The 21940-nt window shown below is 45.0% G+C and overlaps 1 protein-coding gene across 1 annotated transcript in view; it reads right to left on the bottom strand.

The window, feature by feature from the left end:
• The window catches only part of LOC107114570 (chromosome unknown open reading frame, human C16orf62), a 97716-nt gene that overhangs the window by 28347 nt on the left and 47429 nt on the right, over positions 1–21940 (bottom strand). The window contains exons 14-23 of the mRNA XM_015416108.1: positions 19754–19865; positions 18436–18552; positions 16901–16954; positions 15018–15098; positions 14553–14615; positions 13367–13452; positions 8157–8237; positions 4722–4785; positions 3837–3935; positions 1067–1144 (exon numbers count right to left, since the gene is read on the bottom strand). Coding sequence (XP_015271594.1) covers positions 1067–1144; positions 3837–3935; positions 4722–4785; positions 8157–8237; positions 13367–13452; positions 14553–14615; positions 15018–15098; positions 16901–16954; positions 18436–18552; positions 19754–19865 — 835 coding nt within the window. The remainder of the gene's footprint in view (positions 1–1066; positions 1145–3836; positions 3936–4721; positions 4786–8156; positions 8238–13366; positions 13453–14552; positions 14616–15017; positions 15099–16900; positions 16955–18435; positions 18553–19753; positions 19866–21940) is intronic.

The raw sequence follows: 21940 nt of genomic DNA, 5'->3' as shown, positions 1-21940 counted from the left end.
TAGCAAAGGAAAAGGAGTACGACAAGGATGTATATTGTCACCTTGCTTATTTAATATATATGCAGAGTACTTCATGCGAAATGCTGGCCTGGATGAATCACAAGCCGGAATTAAGATTGCTGAGGAAAAAATCAACAATCTCAGATATGCAGACGATACCACTCTAATGGCAGAAACTGAAGAGGACCTAAAGAGCCTCTTGCTTACAGTGAAAGAGGAGAGCGCAAAAGTGGGCTTGAAGCTCAACATGCAGACGATACCACTCTAATGGCAGAAAGTGAAGAGGACCTTAGGAGCCTCTTGCTCAGGGTAAAAGAGGAGAGCGCAAAAGTGGGCTTGAAGCTCAACATAAAAAAAAATAAGATCATGGCATCCGGCCCCATCACTCCTTGGCAAATAGAAGGGGAAGACGTGGAATTAGTGACAGACTTCACGTTCCTGGGATCCCAGATCACCGCAGACTGTGACAGCAGCCGTGAAATTAAAAGACGCCTGCTCCTTGGGAGGAAAGCGATGGTGAACCTAAACAGCATGATAAAAAGTAGAGACATCACCGTGCCAACAAAAGTCTGCATGGTCAAAGCAATGGTATTCCCAGTAGTCATGTATGGCTGCGACAGTTGGACTATAAGGAAGGCCGAGCGCCGAAGAATAGATTCTTTTGAACTATTGTGCTGGAGAAGACTCTCGAGAGTCCCTTGGACTGCAAGAAGATCAAATCAGTCAATCCTAAAAGAAATCAACCCTGACTGTTCCCTGGAAGGCCAGATAATTAAACTGAAGCTCAAATACTTTGGCCACCAAATGAGAAGGGAGCACTCACTGGAGAAGACCCTGATGCTGGGAAAGATTGAAGGTCAAAGAAGACGGGGATGGCAAAGGATGAGATGGTTAGTGTCATCGATGCAACGAACATGAAATTGAGCAAACTTCAGAGGACGGCAGAAGACAGGAGGGCCTGGCATGATGTGGTCCATGGGGCCGCAGACTCAACTGTGCGACTGAACAACAACTCATTAGCATAGAGGGAATTAAGGACAAGGGAATCGACTGTTTTCACACCTACCCTGACAAATGCAGCCGTCTTCCTGGAATGATTTCCTTTCATCACTTTTCTTGTTTCCATTGCCAGTTGGTTCACACTCTGTTGGAAAGATTATGTTACCGATGGGACCAGCAACAGCTCAACCAGCTGAAGCAGTTTTTCACCAAACAGCAATCAATGAGACTAAATCGGGTTAAATCCAAGTAACTCCCATTCAGTTATCCATTTCCTGCAGTCCAACTGCTGAATGAGCCCTCAAAGAAACCACAGGAACAGTTCTGAATGATCAGACCTCTGTGCACATGGCATACCACTACAAATTTCATGAGGTTCTGCATAACCTGTATGAATTGTAGAAATTTGCATCTTAGTGTATTTTACTGCATTTCTGCTCACCAGGAGAGAAACTGCACTGCACAGAGTGGTGAAGCCCTGTTTCCTGGCTTCTGGAAGTCTTACTTGAGCCTCTCACTTTGATCAGTCATTGCTCACACATATTTAAACCTACCTTTGAACACTCAAGGACTATAAATCTGCTTTTTTTTAAAAAAAAAACATGCTTAAGACAAAATTCTGTGGGCAGCAGCAAACTCTGCAGGTTTTTGCACTTACACAGAATCACAGGAGAGTATGACATCTGATTAGTTCTCAGTGTATTGGCGTCTTTGCAACAGTTGTTTCTGGTCCTTTGCAAAAATGTTTATATTAACACCCCAAGATATAAGCAAATGTGGAGGTCGGTATTTCTTTGCCATTTGGTTTTCATTTCTTCTTTACCTGTCTGTGCCATAGGTGTGAACAGACAAAACTTGATGCTGCCTTAAAATGTTAAGAACTACGTGGCAACAGCAGAGGAGACCAGACAGATTCTAATTATCTGCTCAGTGGCTCACTGAAGATGGGAGGGGGAACGCAAATCTACTGAACTTCTGTTTAAACATACGCCGGTTCTACAGGCCTCCTATCTGCCTGCCAACGCAATCCTATGCAGAATTAATCCTATCTAAACTAACTGAAGCAGTGGCCTTTGATAGGAGTAACTCTGCACAGGACTTCACTGCAAGCCTGTTTCAAAAGTGTCACTGATATTGGAATAATATTTTGACATCCGTACCTGTAACTTCCAAGATAAAATTCTGAGCATAATTCAGTGAGCATCCCTGGGTTCACCTCCATGATAGAAACAAAGACAATCCTGCTGGGGTTTCACCCTCAAAGCCACTCTGCTTGCAATTCACTGCTATGAGAGTGACTAGATCTTAAGAGCGGGGGTGTCGAACTCATTTGTTATGAGGGCCGGACCTGACATAAATGAGACCTTGTTGGGCCGGGCCATGTGTGTCATAAAATGTAATGCCAGGTAGCGGAGATATAAACTTTATAGAGGACACAAACACAAAGGGAGGGGTTTTTTTTACTTAAAATAAAAGCATGCTTAAAACATTAGCACTCTTGCAATATTTTGTTTACTTAACAGTGTCTGATAACTGACACCTCTTGCTCTGAATTATTGCATCAAAATGTCTGTGCTGTTGCAATCTTGAGCATGCTGTTCAGGTGTGTATCTGTAAGCTGCAAACCTACGATGATGCAGCAGCAGCAGAACTGGAAGAAGAAGCAAAAGACAGCCAGTTCCACTGCGGGCCTGATAGAAGCCCTCCGGGGGCCTGATCCGACCCCCGGGCCACATGTTTGACGACCCAATCTTAGAGATTCCTCTACAAGACTGATCTGTAGTAAGATTCTCCGCTTTCTCCGCTTTCTTACTGTTCAAACTCCAAGCTTCTCAAAGGTCCCTCCCCATCCATGCTCCTTAACAGTCTGGCTGCCTCAGGTCTACTCCATGCAAAAGTGCCATCTCTATTTATTTATTTATTTATTAGATTTATACCCCACCCTCCCCACCAAAGCAGGCTCAGGGGGACTTACATAAAATTTTAAAACAGTTTAAAACCAACATAAAATCTAAAGTGCTATACTTTCATAGTTTCCCTATGCAGTGGCGAACATGTTCCAATATTGCCATATGCAATATATTTGTGACAGTTTCTATGGTTTTATATTGCTGGTTAAGCGCCGTAACAATAAAATTCATTATTTGTGACAGTAGTCAGTCAATGCAACAATGACAATGGCAAGATCCCAGGGAAGGCTTTGATGTTATAACCATGTGTACCAGATGTACCAGATGTTAGATGTGGTCAAACGTGGTCAAATGCCTGGTGGAAGAGCTCCGTCTTGCAGGCCCTGTGGAATTGTAATACATTCCGCAGGGCCCGGATGTCCTCCGGGAGCTCGTTCCACCAGCGCGGCGCTGCCACAGAAAACGCTCTAGCCCTGGTGGTGGCCAGTCTGGGCTCTTTAGGGCCAGGGAGAACTAGGAGGTTTTGTGTCCCAGAACTTAGCAGAGTTATACCCAGAGTTATACTCAACGGGCCTAGAAAGGGTGTAACTCTGCTTAGGACAACACTGTAAAACCGCCTACCAATACATGCCATTCATTCAAAGTCCGAAAACAATAAGTAAGACATGATAATCTTTCACTGGAACAATTTGTGGTTGGAAATGGGGGGAAAGCACACACACACACACACAATTCGCCACCTACCAAAGTGCTTTTACTTCAATTTACTTTGCACCTCTACAGGATCAACACAGCAGGAAGAGTCTGACATGCTGGTACAAAGGCCCGTTAAAAGCCCAGCAAAAGTGACCCTGCCCCATAAAGAAATGTACAGGTTGGCTCTCGGCCGCCACCGAAGGTTTATTTACAATTAAGAGATATGCTTACATGAATCAGCTGGACAAGAACAGGTTCCAAATTGCAAAACATCGATCGGGCCTCAACATAAAAACTCAGCTGCTGCTCAAAGTCACGGTTGAATGAAACCTGGATTAAGGAGATTCAGAGACGTCATTCCCTAGACATGACTGTGGGATTCAGTTACTCATTCTTTCCGTTTTATATGCTGATGCACACTGCTAACTCTAATGCAGCAGGTGAACGCAGGATCCAATATTTGCCAGGAAATTCAATTCGCATCCTGCAGTCTCAGGAAAAATAACAGATCTTTCTCTCCCCATTTAACTTATGCTCTAGGAACCTCCCCCAAACCCTATGATGAGATGGAAATGTTATGCGAGCTGCTCCTGGAAGTATCCTGAGACTGGGGGCTGAGTTACGGGAGAACTGGAGTTCACAAGCCTGGCGGTGAGCAGGGCGACCCTTTTCCTCAAAAATGCCGTTACTCAACACACATGAAGGTGCTGTGTACGGAGTCAGGCAACTGGTCTATCTAGGTCTCTCCTGTCTACTCTGACTGGCAGCAGCTCTCCAAGCTCTCGGCTAGAGATCCTTCACATCACCTACTACCCGTTTCTTTCTTTTTTTGAACTACAGACACTTCCATGGGTTCACGAAAGCATTACATTTTTATTCTTGTAAAGAGTGGAACTTCTATCAATTCACTTGTGCAAACATGTAAGCCAAAGATGTGTGGCATTTCAGGTATTTTTAATTAAGCCTAACCACTGTGGAATGTCAAAAACTCCCCTTTTAAGTTGACAAATGGCAAGACTGCCTACTGAAATCTGCAATGGAAACTGATCACGAATTCTCTTAGATCTTAAATCCTCCCTCGCCCAGTTTCCTACACATGAAATTCACAGTACTCACCATTCTTACAAATCCATTTATCAAAGAGGCCAACATGCGCTTTTCATCTTCAAGGGTCAGGGCACTAGAAATAATATGTTTCACAGGGTCAGTATTTAAGGAGAAGCCCACAAGAAACTGTAGCGAGCCCTACCAGCCACACACCAACATCTCAGTACTATGTGAAATTTGATGGTTAGAAGGGTTCAGGCCTCAGACCAAGCTCAATACACATTTTAAAAAATGCTTGTTCCAACTCCTGGTGGCCTTCAAGAGGAATACATATTGAACCTTCCTTACTTCCACTTGAATTTCTCCTCAAGGAGGCGGGAGGAATAAAGTCTAACAGCAAGAGACCAGTGAATAATCCCAAATAGCTGTACTGGTGAGCAGTCTTCTCAGCTACAAAAGCATTACTGGGAATGGGATTGCTTGACAAAAAAAACACACATTTTTTGCTGTAAGACACTGTGCTGAAACAAAAGATATGCCATACAAATTCTGGAATGCTGCAAAATGGCAGCATTCAAAGCATAAGCATTTCATTTGATTACCAAATGGAATCCTAATAAATCAAACGTGTTTTGATGAAAACGTGCCCTGCTCCATGTCCATTAAGTCATCCAGCACAAGGCTTTTACGATGACACACAGGTCTCCAGTGTACTATTTTGCAATTCTCCCAGTGCAGACACCAGATGGGAACAGGATGACTGTTCTGTAATACACATTCGATTGAGAAGTGGAGAGGGGTGAAGGATGCAGACCCTCAGCATTATTAGCTCATTAGTGCTCTCCCATCCATCACAGTCATAGCGCAAAACGGATGGATGGCTTGGAAGATTTATAGTACCATCTCTGGGTTACCAAGAACGACTGCTAGTCTGAAGATATGCCCATGCAAGCGACTGCTTAAATGACCCACACTGTGCTGCATCACGGATCGAGGATGAACGGGAGAAACACAGTGGTCATTTGTTACCAGTAACAGGCCATGTAGTCAATAAAGAATCCTGATTCAGAATTCCTTTTAGCAGTACACGGAGATAAAAAGCTGGTGGGAAGTGGAGCATTATTTGTCTTTTCCACTACATCACACTTGACAGAAAGGCTGAAGAGGCAAAGAGGATGCCAAGGCAATGAGAAATTTAGGATTGGGTTCTCAACCGCATCACAGGTTTTCCAAGTATGGATTCTGCAACCTGGATAAACCCTGTGTTCGCTGCATTCCCAGGGTGGCTCAGAATGGGCTGGTGTCATGAAACAAACAGGAGATGCAAGTGCCTTTGGTATCTTCCCTGCCTGGGAGACGCACAAGGGGACAGCTTACAGGCCTGCCAGAACGGGAAAAGATGCAAATGGCCCCTCTCAGACAAGATGGTAAGGACAGATCAGAAGACTGAGGTTCCTGTGCTTCCTGGTCACTCCATGGCACGGCAGCGTCATCTACAAAAGTGCTCTCTGTTGGCTTTTTTCCCCCCTTCGCATGGGCCTTTGTAAACCACAGTGAATGATCAGGATTAGAAGACACGATCAAAAGGGAGCATCCCTTTAGCTACTCTGCGTCTGTTCCAATGACACAGTGCAACCAACCACTGGGCCGGACCCTGCCATTCTTGCCACCTGATCTTTCCAGACTGCCTCCCTTCCTGAGGCCCCCCCTTCCCATGTGGCTTTAGTCCACAATCCCCAGCATAGTCAAAAGGGGACCTTCTTTCACCAGAGGAAAACTTAGTACCACTATCCAACCACCATTTCTGTAAATGATAGCTTAAGTGAGCTGTCTACTCGCATAAGCTATGTACTGGAGGGAGGAGGAGGAGATTGGATTTATACCCCGCCCTTCACTCGGAGTCTCTGAGTGGCTTACAATCTCCTTCCCTTCCTCTCGCCACAACAGACACCCTGTGAGGTGGGTGGGGCTGAGAGAGCTCTGAGAGAACTGCTCTTGACAGAACAGCTCTGTGAGAACTGTGACTGACCCAAGGTCACCCAGCTGGCTGCATGTGAAGGAGTGGGGAATCAAACCCGGTTCTCCCAGATTAGAGTCTGCCGCTCTTAACCACTACACCAAACCGGCCAGCAACACATGCAAGACTATTCACAAGTTGGTTTAGCCCACAATACATTTCTCATTGTGCACGCAGGTTCCTGGATGACCAAACACGGACCTACTTAGCTTCCACAAGGTGGCTCACTCACATACACTGCAATCCTACCCTTGGACCCAGGTTATACTTGAGAGTGCAGAACAGGGGAAGAAAAGGGAACCCCTCATTGGCTTTAACCCCTATGAAACCCAGCACATAGTTGACACAACTTGACCATTCATACACTTTCATCTATTAAATTTAAAGTGCAGGATGAAAGCCTTTTTGGGAAATAGGTCATGTCACCTGCAATGTTCCCTCTAAGCTGTGGAGTCTCGTGAGCAAAAATTCTACTCTGTGAGCTACTGGCATTAAAATTGTGAGCGAGTGATTTGGCTACTGCATAAGTTAGTTTGCTCTGGAGCCCTCCTTCCTGAGCTAAGATAAAAATGTGTGAACCGGAGGCTAAAAAACTGTGAGCTAGCTCACCCTAACTCAGCTTAGAGGGAACACTGGTCACCTGTGTGTTTTATGGGGTGCTCTATGAACAGCACTGCTATTAGCCAGCAACGGGGCTGAATCTCAGAATCACGGGGCGATCTGTCTGCTTTCACTTGGTGTCAAAGGGCACCAAACAGATTGCACCTGCCTCTTGTCCAATGAAGCAGACAGCGCCCAGCCAAGCGGATAGAGGCTGTCCAACCATAACAGGAGGACAGAACACAGGCATGCCCGTGCTTTGTTTCTGGAGGGTCTTCGAATCCTGAGGGCCCTATGCATTCCTGGGACAACTCTCTGTTGGGAAAGCGGGGAGGCGGCCAGAAAAAAGAATTGCCTACCGCACTGTTCCAAAGTGGCAAATTCCAGTTATTTATTTCCAACGAAGGGCTTTTGGGCTAGACAAAAACCACCCACATCAATATTGCATTGTTCACTGGAGCTGCGGCGCCCCCCCCCCCCCCCGCCTTTCTGACAAAAACAATGGAGGGGGAAAGGCACTGAACTGGCACCGTGACCCTCCGCGGCATCTGCCACTTTGTTTACTCCTCTCAATGCTCCCCCAACATCCTCTGCCATCTCTCCCCACTAGTTAAGCTATGAAGTCATTGCCATTTTCCAGATCTTCCTTGTATTCCAGCACTGGAAACAAAGCAGCGATTAAGGAGGCGGTGGCCCATGTGGCCCGTGCTAAGAGTTTTCTCCCATACCTCCCCACCCGTGTTACCCAGAGCCATGAAGAATAGCAGCATGTGGGAAACACCCCCAATCCCACCCTTAGGGACTCAGAACCAATCGCAACAATTGCCATTTAAAAAAACACAAAAACCCGCTCTTTGCTCAATAAAGATAAGGAACTAATTACTTACTTTACAGAATCGTGCATCGTCTTGCACACGTGCAGAAGGGCATTTAGTATTACAGGGTCCTTAGTTGGTTCCAGCTGATGCCTAAACACATACATTGGATAAAAGGAACAGAGCAAAAGTTAAATATCTGCAATTAGAATTGAAGATAACCAACCTGCCCAGCTTTGTGTGTGGTGCTGCTGATAGAAAACAGCTGAAGTTAGACTGGTGGGGGCCTGTGGGAGGGGTGATTTGACCATCACCCCCCCCTTAAGATTCCCAGCAATTCCCTATGACTGGAGATCAATCCCGGTACTCCAGAACAAACTGAATGCTTCTCTTTTCTTGGAAAACCTTTGAGTTTACGTTGAGAAGGAACAGCCACTGTTATTTTTGGCTTACTGTTTTAATCTTGTGCAGCACTGAGGACTTAAGACATTCTGGTGAATTTGACAGTGACTCTGATCTTAATTGTACAATACCTTTCATTAGATTTAGGTGGACAAGCAGCTAATAAATAAAGGGATAGATAAAGGGAGGATACTAAGATGCCTGAAATGTAATGCCTCAACTGCCGGCAATTCAGGTACAGGGATAGATAAAGGGAGGATACTGAGGACTTAAGACATTCTGGTGAATTTGACAGTGACTCTGATCTTAATTGTACAATACCTTTCATTAGATTTAGGTGGACAAGCAGCTAATAAATAAAGGGATAGATAAAGGGAGGATACTAAGATGCCTGAAATGTAATGCCTCAACTGCCGGCAATTCAGGTACAGTGACTTGTTTCTTTAGAAGACCAATCACAGAGATTCTCAGGATTTTAACAAAACCTGACAAGACACGCTACAGTAACATGGGAGCTGCATACCCCTCACCCCTCTGACTGCTTGAAACAGAGATCAGGGCTATGAAATCCTTGGCATATGTGCCAGGCAGCAGCATGGAGGGCCTTCTCTCTGCCCAAGCAAGTGAGGTGAGCCCCTTAAAGGACTGGCAGGGCTGCTGGGGGCTCAGCTTGCTCCCCCCCCCATAGATGGCCAAATACAGCCCTTGTCCACCCCCTTTCTTGTTTGCTGGCACACCAACATCTTCACAGGCAGAAGCATTGTGGTTGTTCACCCGACAGAGTTCTGCAGACACTGGAAATTCCAGCCACGGCTAGGCGATGTGCATTTTTGTACAATGCCTTCCACTTGCCTAGAGAACGCGAGAACGTTTAGCATGGTAATTAGTGGTTCCTTCCATCTATACTGTACTGATTATGCTTCCCTGCTGTGCAGAAAAGTCTTGTCATAGAAAATAAGCATTCATTTAAAGCCTCGTTTGATTACAGGGCGTTAAAAGCTCCATATTCTATTTACTGCAGAGCTAAGGTGTTATGAACAAAAGGGGGGCTGCAGTTCATGTGTGCAGTTCCCTGTTTAGCAGAACAGAGGGTGAGGCCGTCATCACGAACTTGCAGTTTGCCTTCAAATGGAAGTCGCCTTGGAATAACTTCCCCGAAAATGCAGTCCAGAAGTAATCACGTAGGTAACTGTGGCAGCGATTAGGATAAAGACTGAATCCTATGAATCGTGAATGGAAGAAATTCACGGGACAGATCTTTCCAGCTTCACCCTGCTACCTCCTGTGCCCCCCCCTCCAAAAAGCTGAGGACCCCCTGGGAACTATCTGGCCGGTGGAAAGGGGGGGGATACAGCTTGAGGGACAATAAAAAGTAACCATTCCCTTCTCCTCTCATTCCGCTTTGTGAACAGAGCCTCTGCTCCATGTCCCCCTTTGTTTCCAAGGGTGTTCTGAAGATCTGGAGAAGCTTGCCAGGGGAGGCAAGGGGAGGTGGAGAGAGGTGCTCTGTGAACGCTTTCCGGGTCGTGCCCACAGTCCAGGATCTAAACCACACACCTCACATTCCTGGAAGGCGCCTCTACTTGATCAAGGAGCATGGAAAGAGAGAGGAGTTCCCAATTTCAGCCCCTGTGCCATGTCTCAGGCCATTCCTGAGGCATAGTGAGAAGATTTTTGGGGAGGGGGACACACAAAGGGGGCTACACAGGACAAAAGAAGCCTCATTGCACACGGACGGTGATTGGCCTGGAAGGCGCGGTGACGGGAAGACGCAGCGTGGTCGGAGCCTATGAGGACGGAGACCAGCCGCTGCAGCCGTCACACAGCCGCGTGCCGCGCAGACCGTGCCTGAAGGAGTCACTGCGAAAAAGATCAGACCTTCACCGAGAAACCGCCACCTGGAGACCGAAGATCCCTCCACGGAAGGAACACCATAGAAGAGCTCGGCTGCTCAGGTGCCCGGTAGGCACTCACCCTCCCCTGTACTGTGGCCCTAGTCAGGTGAAATTAACAATGCTCTGTAAACCGCTCCGAGCCTTCGGGAAAGAGCGGTATATAAATGTAATATGTAATGTAATGTAATGTAACTTCACTTGTGCTTCTCTGGATCCGAAATACAGATCTGATGTTCTTTTCTGATTCACGGGCCAGGGCTCTGCCCACCCCACCACCACGCACACTAAAAGGGGCCGTTTTAAAATACGATCAAAAACACGAGTTATACAAATATGCCTGCGCTTGCACAATCTCCATCCTTTATTCTCCAGCCTGGATTTATTTGTTTACAAAAACAGACAACACCAGGGGAGGGAGATTGGATTTATACCCCGCCCTTCACTCCCCAAAGGTCTCTCAGAGTGGCTTACAAACTCCTTTCCCTTCCCCTCCCCACAACAGACACCCTGTGAGGTAGGTGGGGCTGAGAGAGCTCTTGACAGTAACTGCTCTTTTTCAAGAACAGCTCTGACAGAACTACGGCTTGCCCAAGGTCATCCAGCCAGGTGCAAGTGGAGGGGTGGGGAATCTAACCTGGTTCTCCCAGATTGGAGTCCACGCACTTAACCACGACACCAAACTAGCGGCAACACTGAACAGCACTGCCCTTGCACTGCCAACTGTGTGTCACTAGACTGCGCTGCTAGCAGTAGGGAGTGGGACAGCTTCGCCCAGCAGTCAGAGCAGGCACAGGTTAATGGATTTACCCAATCAAACAGGAAAATGGGGGGTGGGTGGGTTACTCTAGCATTTTTATCTCTATGCTCATTCCGACACTCTCTATTTGAACCTGGCCCCAAACCGGTCAAAACCATCTCTCATCAGGGGTAACCAAATCCGTAAGCATGGACTCCAGCGCCTCTAAGCAGCTAGGCAGCCCGTGTCATTTGCTTTGCTTTTGTGCATCAAAAAGCTTTCTAGTACTCCCATCTTAAGTGGTCACCCCAACAGTCAGAGCTGGTTTTGAGCTTTAAACACCTGAACAGCCTGGGACAAGGAGATCTTTCAAGATCCCTCATCCCACATCAGCCTTGCCTGATGCACGGGGCACTTCCCAAGCTCCTAGCACCACTGGGAACAGAGCAGGTGGCAACACCAAACAGGGCCTTTCCAGTGATGGCACCAAAGCTGGAGAAATGAATCCCGAGAAAGCGTCATACCTCCATGAATGCTTTTCAGCCACCAGGTGAAAACCATTCTGTTCCAATGGGCTTAGCTAGATGTATTTGTAGAGTGATATATTACAGTGTGGGGATGTGGAATGGTAAAGTATATCCCAATCTTGTCAGATCTCGGAAGCTAAACTGGGTCAGTACTTGGATGCAGAACCACCAAGGAAGACTTTGCAGAGGAAGGCAATGGTAAACCACCTCTGTTTCTCACTTGCCTTGAAAACCCTGTGGGGTCACCATAAGTCTGCTGAGACTTGGAGGCATTTTACACACACGTTTTACAGTGTCCTATTGTATTTATGTAGAAAATGTATATGCCTATGCATATCATGGTGCCTTTGTTTAAAGGTTTTATTATTTTCAGTTGTTATGATTTTATGACACACTTGTATAATGTTGTATGCTTCCTTGAAGACCAAATAATATTGCAACGAACATATATTAAGTAAAATGTTGCAGCAGATGTAATATTAGAAGCTGCATTCCCTCTTTTCTCATACACACGGCTGTGCCTCTTCTAAGATAGGGTTTGCTAGCCTCTGCAGATTTTACAGGTATTTGTGTAATTCTTAAAAAAATTAATAATCCGATTATAATGAGGGAGCAGCATTTCAAGCACGAAGTGTAATTAATTAATCAAAACTACTGCTGAAACACCACAGTTTTTATTTACCATCATTTTGCATCTCCAAGCCATTCAGAAATTGGTCTTGCATTAAGTGAGAATTTTATCATCCATCGCTCCTGAAAGGTTGCACCAGTGGTACAATCAATGAACCGAAACACTGCGTTCTTTATAATGGATTGAGGAAGTTGAGGGGGGTCCCCCCCCCCGCTAACATTTCTGCTGATCATTTTCTCAAGATTCAACTGTCACCACTTAACATTTCTTGCTAAAAATAAATCATGGCTTTTAAAGCGTGTGCAACGTGAACCCTTCAATCTCCATCGCACAAGGTGATAAAAGGAAATTAAATGCCTGAAAGAGTTTATTCAGCACTGAAAATGAAGCTATTCTGATCTTATGATTTCACTTTAATTAAGGAGCCACTGACTTTCTCCCCTTCCACAGTAGAGTTTGTAACACTCCATATGCTCGTATGTTTTTCCCCCCCTGTATCACATTTGCAGCCGAAAAGCATATGGTTACTGAACCAACACAAGCTGTTGAGCAAAGAAAATAACATCTAAGCAGAAGTTGTATCAAAGCATCCATTTTAGGAGCATGGGGTACACTCCAGGCCTGCACTATTGCTCTCTCTCTCTCACAAACACACAAAGGAAAGAAACAAGGCTCGGAAGGCACAGCCTTTGCATCTGGGGATAAATGATGCCATCGCCCTACCCAGGTGGGCAGGTGGGCAGCTTTGCAGTGAGTGTGTGACCAGGACACAGGACCTTGCATCTGCAAAGGTCCCCCTTCCAGGCCTGTCTGCACACACTCAAGTATATCGCTGGATAGTATCCAACAGTTGCTAATTTATTTATACACAAGCTTGAACGAATGCACTGAGTTCCATCATAAGCTATTTATACAAAATAACTGATCAATAGGAATTATAAATGCATTCTAATTATCTTCTGTAGCCTAATCCTTCGTGAAGCAAAAACCTTGATGAAACGCAAACTGATTCAATCCGCCACCGTTAACGGCCTCTTGATAGATTGTCATGGCTCTCTAGAGCACACTTCATCAGAATACATTGTACTTACTTAATAAACGCTTCCATGATGCATTTGCAAACCTCCACTTTCACACTCTCCTTCTGGAACATATCCAGGAATGGCAAGAATTTCTCCTGAAAGGGGGGAAAAAATCAAGAAGATCTCAGCCACGTTTAGGGACTCGAGCTTCAGCAGATTTCCCTGCTTCATCTGGATTGCTTCTGAGTCCCCCCTCCCCTCTACTGGATACGGCCCCATTTCACAGACCTAGCACCCATCCGTGTGAAAATTCTCATTACAGTTCAGTTCTGCAACTGAGACCAAGAGCTTCCAATTTCACACCATTTAATGTTTTACTGGGGCCCTTTTTCCCCTGATAAATGTATGCAATATAATTTTAATGTTACTTGTCTACTAATTGCATAGATATCGAGCGCAAAAAAGAAAAGCATTGAAAATCCGAAGCAATTCAGGAGCACCAGCAATGAAAACAAGCAAAAAAAGAACACTCATGAACACATAAAGAGCTGGGAATAAATGGGGGAAAGGGTGCACTCCCCATACTGACAGAGCTCTTGTCTTATGTTGTACATCTCAGGATTGGGCCAGGGACACTGGGCGATCCCCAGGGTCTATCTAGTTACAAAGACAGGCAGAGGGCGAAAGAAGGCTACAGGTGGCTGGGGAGGATGTTCAGATTTCTGTCAAAGAGACGTGTGGTCATTCCCAGTTCCACTAGAACTTTGTTCCTCGAGTTTCCAACTGTGCTTAAATCCTTCTGGAATTATCTCCATGAAGATTCTGTGCAAGCTGCAGGGTTCCTAAATTACCAAGGCCCGGCCTACTGCAGAAGCATCTTCACCCATACAAATTCCCACCACCACCACTACTTCAAGGTAATGAAGCCCTGATCTGGGTACCTTTTTGGGGGATATGTAAACTAGTCGCCAAGACCTTTCCAAGAGCTGCTGTGGCACTGGGGGATGCCCACGCCCAGGAGGCCTGCTTCACCATTTCCTCTGCAGAGGAAGACTGATCCTGCTGCTGCTGCTTTGTTACTGGTTTTCTTCTCAGCTGGCTGCTGCCTAGCATCCCATGCAGAGTGATTCCAGTCCACGTACACTGAAAGCAACTGGAGCAACTCCGCATAGGACTGCACTCACTTTGTAAATTAGTTGTATTCTTGTTTATTTATATTTACAAATAAGACTCCCAGAGCTACCCAGAAACTTACCAATGAAAACAGAATGGAGAAGTCATGAAAATAGGTGACGACTTTCTCAATTATTGACTGAAGCTAAAAACACGAGGTAAGATGATGAACCGGGGAGGGGGGGGGAGAAAAAGAGAAGAGAGGCAGGTAACTTTCCTTTATGTTCATTCCAATTCTTCCTTCCTTCCATTTAAACCAATTGCTTCTTTCCATTCCTTGGTGGGCATAGCATTTACAATTACTTGCCTTCTCTCTTAAAATGATTTGAAGGCTACCAATAGATTTCCTACAACTGTTAAATTACCACCCTCCCAGGTAAAATGTATCCAGCTAAGCCTTAAATTAACCAACTTTATTGTTCAATGAACATAGATTGTGATTATTCATCTTAAAAGCCACCCATAATCCTCGACAGCCATCATGCGTTTCTGTTTAAATGACATCTTTGGTGGGTTTCATGTTTTTTAAAACTATTTCTCTGTTTACCTGGGGGTAGGCTTCTTCAAACGCCCGGTCTGGAGTCATATGTTTAATGACATCTGCTAAAACGGTATTGACCTCACGCTGCTGTGGAGTACAAAGGTAGTCGGTCACCAAGCAGCAACAAAGGGGCATGGCTGAATACATGATCGAAACTGTATAAAAGGACAGGACAGCTACAAAGCCCAGCTGGCCCCATCGGCTGCATGGCCAGTCTCAGAATGGCTCCTTTATGAATCTATAAAGAGTCCTCACTACCTAGGCTCTTGCAGCTCACAGTGAATTAAGATAAAATAAAAACAAGGAGTTCTGTGGCACCCTGAAGACTAACCATTACTTATTTCTGCATCACACAGTTATGCCACTTGAAATCTTCATTATGGAAGTCACCAGTTGAAAACTTGATTCCTAATCAAGGAAAGAGCTAAGTATTGAACACAGATAAACAGTATTTAGTGCAAGTCATTGTGCACCTTTCTCTCCAGTGGAAACCCAAAGTGGCTGACAACATTCCCTTCTCCATGTTATCCTCACAACAACCCTGTGAGGCATGTTAAACTGAGGTGTGTGTAACTGACCCCAGGTTGCCTAGTGAGCTTCCATGACAAAGTAGAGATTTGGACTTGGGTCTCTCGCAGATCCTTCTATGTCACAGGGATGAGCATGGACTGGAACACGGACATAATTCTTCCACAGTCCATGGTCTGTGAGCCCAGTCTACACACCCGCCAACATGGACCTCCCAATACCGTCCCGAGAGATTCGTGGGTCTGTGGGGGGGGGCAGGGCCTACAAAAGCCCCGCAGCACACAAGGGAAGGTCGAGCGGTGACTTCACCCACTTCCGGGCGGATGAACCCACCACTCAGCCTTCACTCATGCACCACCCGGCTTTGCAAGACATGCAGCGCAAGGGTGAAGGCCAACTGGCGAGTTCACCCACTTCCGGGTGGGTGAACTCACTGCTCAGCCTTCACTTGTGTGCCACCCAGCTTTGCAAAAGCACTTTTACAAAGAGGCCGAGCGGCACACAAGTGAAGGCCATTTAAAATTTAAATAGCTTTTGCAAAGAGGCCAAGCTGTGACTTCACTCACTTCCGGTTTACCAAAACGTAAACCGGAAGTAGGTGAAGTCGCTGCTTGGGTGTCACGGTCCAAACGGACCTGATCCAGTCTGTGAAACATGGTGGTTTATGGTCCGGGGGAACCAAATGAACCAGATGGACCACCATTTTTCTGGACTGTGCCTATTCCTAGTATGACACCCTAAATGCCATACCATGGTGGCTGGTGTGGTGGAGGTTAGCAGTATTTCTTGGTCACTAATCAGAGTCTCAGAAAGGATGGACCTAGATAAAGCAATACTCTTATTTTAAAAGAATGTAATGCCAGTTTTTCACTGCCTCTTTAAGTGGGACACGTGTACATCAGTTTGGTGTAGTAGCTAAGTGCACGGACTCTAATCTGGGAGAACCAGGTTTGATTCCCCACTCCTCCACTTGCAGCTGCTGGATGACCTTGGGCAAGCTGTAGTTCTGATAACAGCTGTTCTTGAAAAAGAGCAGTTTCTGTCAGAGCTCTCTCAGCCCCACCTGCCTCACAGGGTGTTTGTTGTGGGGAGGGGAAGGGAAAGGAGTTTGTAAGCCGCTCTGAGACTCTGAGTGAAGGGCGGGGTATAAATCCAATCTCCTCCTCCCCCTCCTCCTACTCACCCCAAAAGATAAGACATACAACAGTGTATCACATGAACAATGTGCAACTAGAATCTAAAATGCTGTAGCATGTAAAACTTATTGGATTTTTATTGTACAGCATTATCAACAATTATAAACTTGTCTGGAGCTGGAAGGTGGGGTGGGAACGAATGGGGTAAGAACAATCTTCACATACCGTGAAATGTCTACAGGTATATTCTACCCAGATTTCTGCACAGCTGATATAATCCTGAAAGATGAATGTCTTGAAGTTATATTTAAAGTGCATCCCTTTAGAAAAAAGGCACATTAAGCCTTCCCTGCGATCCCCACCCTCTTCTATTAAATACTGTATTACTTATTGTTCAAAATATTTATAACTAACAAAATAACATATAAATAAGGAATTGTTATAAGCAAGAACTCTACAAGTATATTGTGATATTAAAACTAACTGTACTAACATTTTTACTAACAGTCAAAAGATCTCCTCTTGGGGTTTTAGTTTAGCGTGGTTTGCTTTCCTTTATCCTTAGTTGTAGTCCCTTCCCTAATATTTCTTTGTAGTTTTTGTAGTATTTGCAAAATAAAAAAAATATCCATCCGGGGATTTTAAAAAAATATATTTATAGCACACCTTTTCTCCAATGAAGGGCCAAAGGCAGCTTACTACAATCGTGCATGGCAAATACCAGGGGTGGCCAAACTGTGGCTCAAGAGCCACATGTGGCTCTTTCACACATATTGTGTGGCTCCCGCTACAGTGGCTGGGGAAGCAAAGGGGAGGCATGCCTCCCCAATTGGTCTTCCCTTCCCCAGCCAGTGCAGAGACAGAAAGCAACTTGAACTTTAAATGCATTCTCAAAGCCCCCCCTGCCCGCCCAGCCAGCCAGCTGGGAGAAGGCATTTGTCTCTTTAAATCCCTCCTCCAAGGACACATTTAACATTAAAGTTGCTTTCTTTCCACCCCCCCCATCTATTTGCTTTCTTTCCACTTTCTTTCTTTCCACCTTTCTCTCTCTCTCTCTCTCTTTTTCCCCTCCCTTGCCATCTAAAGTTATCAATTTAATATTAATAAAAGTAAATGTGCATATTTTTCAATAAAAACATGTGTGTAATATTTGTTCATGTCTTGCGGCTCTCAAACATCTGACGTTTATTCTACGTGGCTCTTACTTTAAGCAAGTTTGGCCACCCCTGCATTATATCAAAACAGATTTTAAACATTTAACAGTTTAAACTATATAAACAATCAAGCCAGTACTAAGAACTTACCCCCCCCCCAAAAAAACCCCAATCTTCAATGGATCGGTATATCAACCCTTATGAAAATACCCAATGCCAAAAGTTCTCTGGTAGAAACCTGCCTTACAGAGCCTTCTGAAGATCAACACAGGTGGAACTCATCTCACCTGTTCTGGGAAGCCAGAGGGTTACATTTACACCGATCTTACCATCCTTTATGATAACGTGGGTAAGCAGAATGGGATTAGAACATTTATACTGAATTTAGATCCCAAAGGCCTGTTGGTGGCATTCTGCTGGATTTGAAATGATATCTTAAGTGGGTATGCTTTTTATACAACGCATTTAAAAATCTTGGTGTAAAATAACAGCAAATTCCTTGGCCAAAGTAAGCTAGGCAATACTCCCAAAGAGAGACTATTTAGAACTTGCATGGCATGAAAGAATCTGTGGCTGCATTAAGGCCTTATCCAACCAACGGCCCACCTGTGGATTCTTTAACTTTGTGATAACCTTCCAGGCTTCATTTAAGATCTGAAGTCGATCGCCTTCTGGGGGATCAGCTAGGGCCAAGTTCCGCCCCAGAGACCGAAAGAGAAGATGCTGTGGAAATATCAGATAGTCCGTTTAAAGCTACATCCATTAGTTACTGTCGTTCAGCTAAACGCTACAGATAACTAAAATTAATCCACTGTTGTTATCATACTGTGGTACAAAGGAAAACCCAGAAACACTCCTGAATGCCTGAACTACATAGCGTTCCTCCGCTAGGAAAAGACAAAAAGAAAACAAGCATTATATCAATCTCTCAGACATTAGCGCACCATACATTAGGATGGGGTCTGCTCTGCAGTGCGAGCAATACCAATCGTTCCATGGATCCCTGAACAACACATCTTTTTTTTTTTTTTTGGTGTGTAATGCGGGACCCTCTCCCACCATCTCACCCCAGCCATACCATCTCATTGAAAGAAAAATTTGATTCTACTCTGAAATTTACTACTTCTGTATTTCTGAAACTACATCACTGTCCTGTTCATGTTAGGGCTTTTCGACCATCCCCCACCTTTTGCTGTTTGTCGAATGTTAACACCCAGCCTGAAACAAGAATCATAAGAACATAAGAGACGCCAATGTTGGATCAGGCCAAAGGCCCATCCAGTCCAACACTCTGTGTCACTCAGTGGCCAGAAATACCCGGTGCCATCAGGAGGTCCACCAGTGGGGCCAGGACATTAGAAGCCCTCCCACTGTTGACACACACACACCCCAAGCACCAAGTCCTCCAAAGTTTTCTGACTGTTTTGTAATGCTCTGGCTGGACCTAAGCAAGTCTGCCTTCCGCAAGACCTAGCTGGCCGATTCAAATCGTGGAAATGTTTGCATGAGCGCAGGCAGTCCCCTTCAGGTCTTTTGAGCCCAAGCCATTTAGGGCTGAGAAGGCTGAGGTCCTCTGAACTGGTCCCACAAACAAGCTGGAGCCAAACACTGGAATTTGGTGTGCCATTCTCCAGTTAGCCTTCTGGCTACTGCATTTTGTACCAATTGATGGTTTCAGGCCAGAACAGACTGCTGCATTGAGAAGGCTGCAATAACCCAATAACTAAGATACATTTCCCACAAGATTTAGGAACAAAGTATAAGAAGAAGGCAAATCATGATGTACGTGAGCAGAAATGACTTTCAAACAAAAATATATATTCTTCTTATCTTTTGTGAAGTATATTGGTGCTATAAAGCATGAAAATGATTCACTAAACCATAAAGTTGCCCAGGGGGAGGGGGAGGGGAGACCAAAGCTTACCTTGGGAAACCCAGATTCCTCACACTCCTTAATCATGGCAATAAAATCCATAGACCTCGCAGCAATAAACTCGGCTCTGAAGGCAGACATGACTGAATTCAAGAGCAAGGCACTGGAAAGGAACATCATCCCGTTCAGTATAAGATCACAAAAAAAACCAAAAACCCCACCAAACAACCACCCAAAATCAAGTTTCATGTTTGTCATTTATGGTAAAATTCCCCACCTCTCTATCAATAATGGCACTAAAGGTGATCCACAAAGCTATGAACACACTTTAATGCAATTGCTTTGCAACACAGTGGGGAAAAACAAGGCGACAATGAGCCCAAGTTACTTATTTCCACCTTTGAAGCCCCACTGTACAACAGGGGAGGGGGAGATTGGAAAAGATCCTCATGGTAGTCATTAGATAGGCCTGCTGCTGCTTTCGCCTTGATTCAGACATAACATGGAACCTCGAGTTATTTTGTAAAAGCGGGATTTGGCTAGAAGATGAATGTTCAGATCCCGGTTTGACTCAGCAAATGCTGGTTTCGTCAGCCTGGGTGGCTGCTAGTGGAGCATTCAATTTTGGTGCCAATAAACAACGCTGGACATCTGCTTTGGTACATCATGCAAAACCATACTTTAGAGTAACTGTGATTAAATAAACCAGCCCCCAAACCATCCTGGTTTGATGTACAAACTACAGACATACTGTCGGCACCATCTACCTCACAGAGTCGTTGTGAAGATAAGAGGGAGGAAAGGGAAATAATCTAAGCTGCTTTCTGTCACCATTGGAGAAAAAAGTGTGGTATAAATGAATATACAATAAAATAAATAACCTAGCCACAGTTAGTGGAGTGCCCCATGTTTGGAAAATCACACAAACTATCGTTTCATTAAATCAAAATTTTTTGTGTCATCTGAACTGAGCCACTGTCTCCTTAGGGCCAGTTTAGGTCTTTTGCACCAGTCTGGTTGATCCCAATAAAAGGTATTACACAGATTTCATTCTTGGCTTTAGAGTAGACCCAGAGGAGAAGGCTTTTGTATGATCCACCAGTAATGGTAGGAAGTGTGTACAGAAGACACATGCATCCTATGACACACACGTTTATCTAGTTTGCTGAAGAGGCATAACTTTCCCACAACTAGTCTGGCTGGACAGGAGAAGTCTGGCTTGCAACCGTTGTCCTGCCCCCTCCCGTTTCATTATCTAAGCCCATTTCCGCTATATTAGGGCCGCTATATCCAGAGACCCTCTGTTAGTTGAAGCAAAAAGCTAAAGCTGGGCTTCCTTCCAGTTCCACTTTCACCACCACCACACCTTTTCCTTTCAACATCTATCGGTGCATGCACCAAATCAAGTTTCACCTTCAAGACATCTTCTATTATTTTGATTTGGTGCCTGAAATATTTTTTATTAAATATAACTCCAGATGTGCTTATATATAATGAAAAATATGTAATATCGTATGTAATCACAGCAGCGAGAATACTATGGGCTAAATATTGGAAACTTGATAATATACCCAGAACTGATGAAGTAATAGACAAATTACTAGAAGTGGCTGAAATAGATAAATTGAATATGATATTACAAGGGGAAAACAAAGAAGAATTTATGGAAAGATGGGTAGGATTGTATAACTGGTTAGAGAAGGATGTTGGACTCTGAATATATATGTGTATATGTGCTAAAAATGATAGTAACCATATGTAAAAGCAAAAAAAAATAATTAAAAAAAACATATATCGGTGCATGCATGAAATTAAGCAAATTCAACATTGGCAGAGAAAAGGAACACTCTGAAACACCCACAAATCCCACAACTTAGTGGGGGGCCTACAGGCACACATGAACACATGCAGACAGAGCCAGGTGGGTAGCCATGTTGGTCTGAAGCAGCAGAACAAAGTTCGAGTCCGGTGGCAGGCAGACGGCCCCGGGTGCAAGCCCTGGCATCTGCCGTTAAAAGGCCCAGGCAGCGGGCAATGGGAAAGACCTCCCCCTGAGACCCTGGAGAGCTCCTGCCAGTCTGAGCAGACCATGTGGACCCACAATCTGACTCAGCGTAAGGTCACTTCATTTAGGGATGGGCCGTGGCTCAGTGTCTGAGGCTGTGAGGGGAGAGAGGGTGTCCCCTCCAACTGTGCCTGGAATGCAGTCCCCTTTCATAAAGCAAGTGCAGTTCTAAG

The sequence above is a fragment of the Gekko japonicus genome, unplaced genomic scaffold (genome assembly GCF_001447785.1).
Source record: "Gekko japonicus isolate JY-2015 unplaced genomic scaffold, Gekko_japonicus_V1.1 scaffold321, whole genome shotgun sequence".
NCBI lineage: Eukaryota > Metazoa > Chordata > Lepidosauria > Squamata > Gekkonidae > Gekko > Gekko japonicus.
This window is presented reverse-complemented; position numbering and strand designations above follow the sequence as displayed.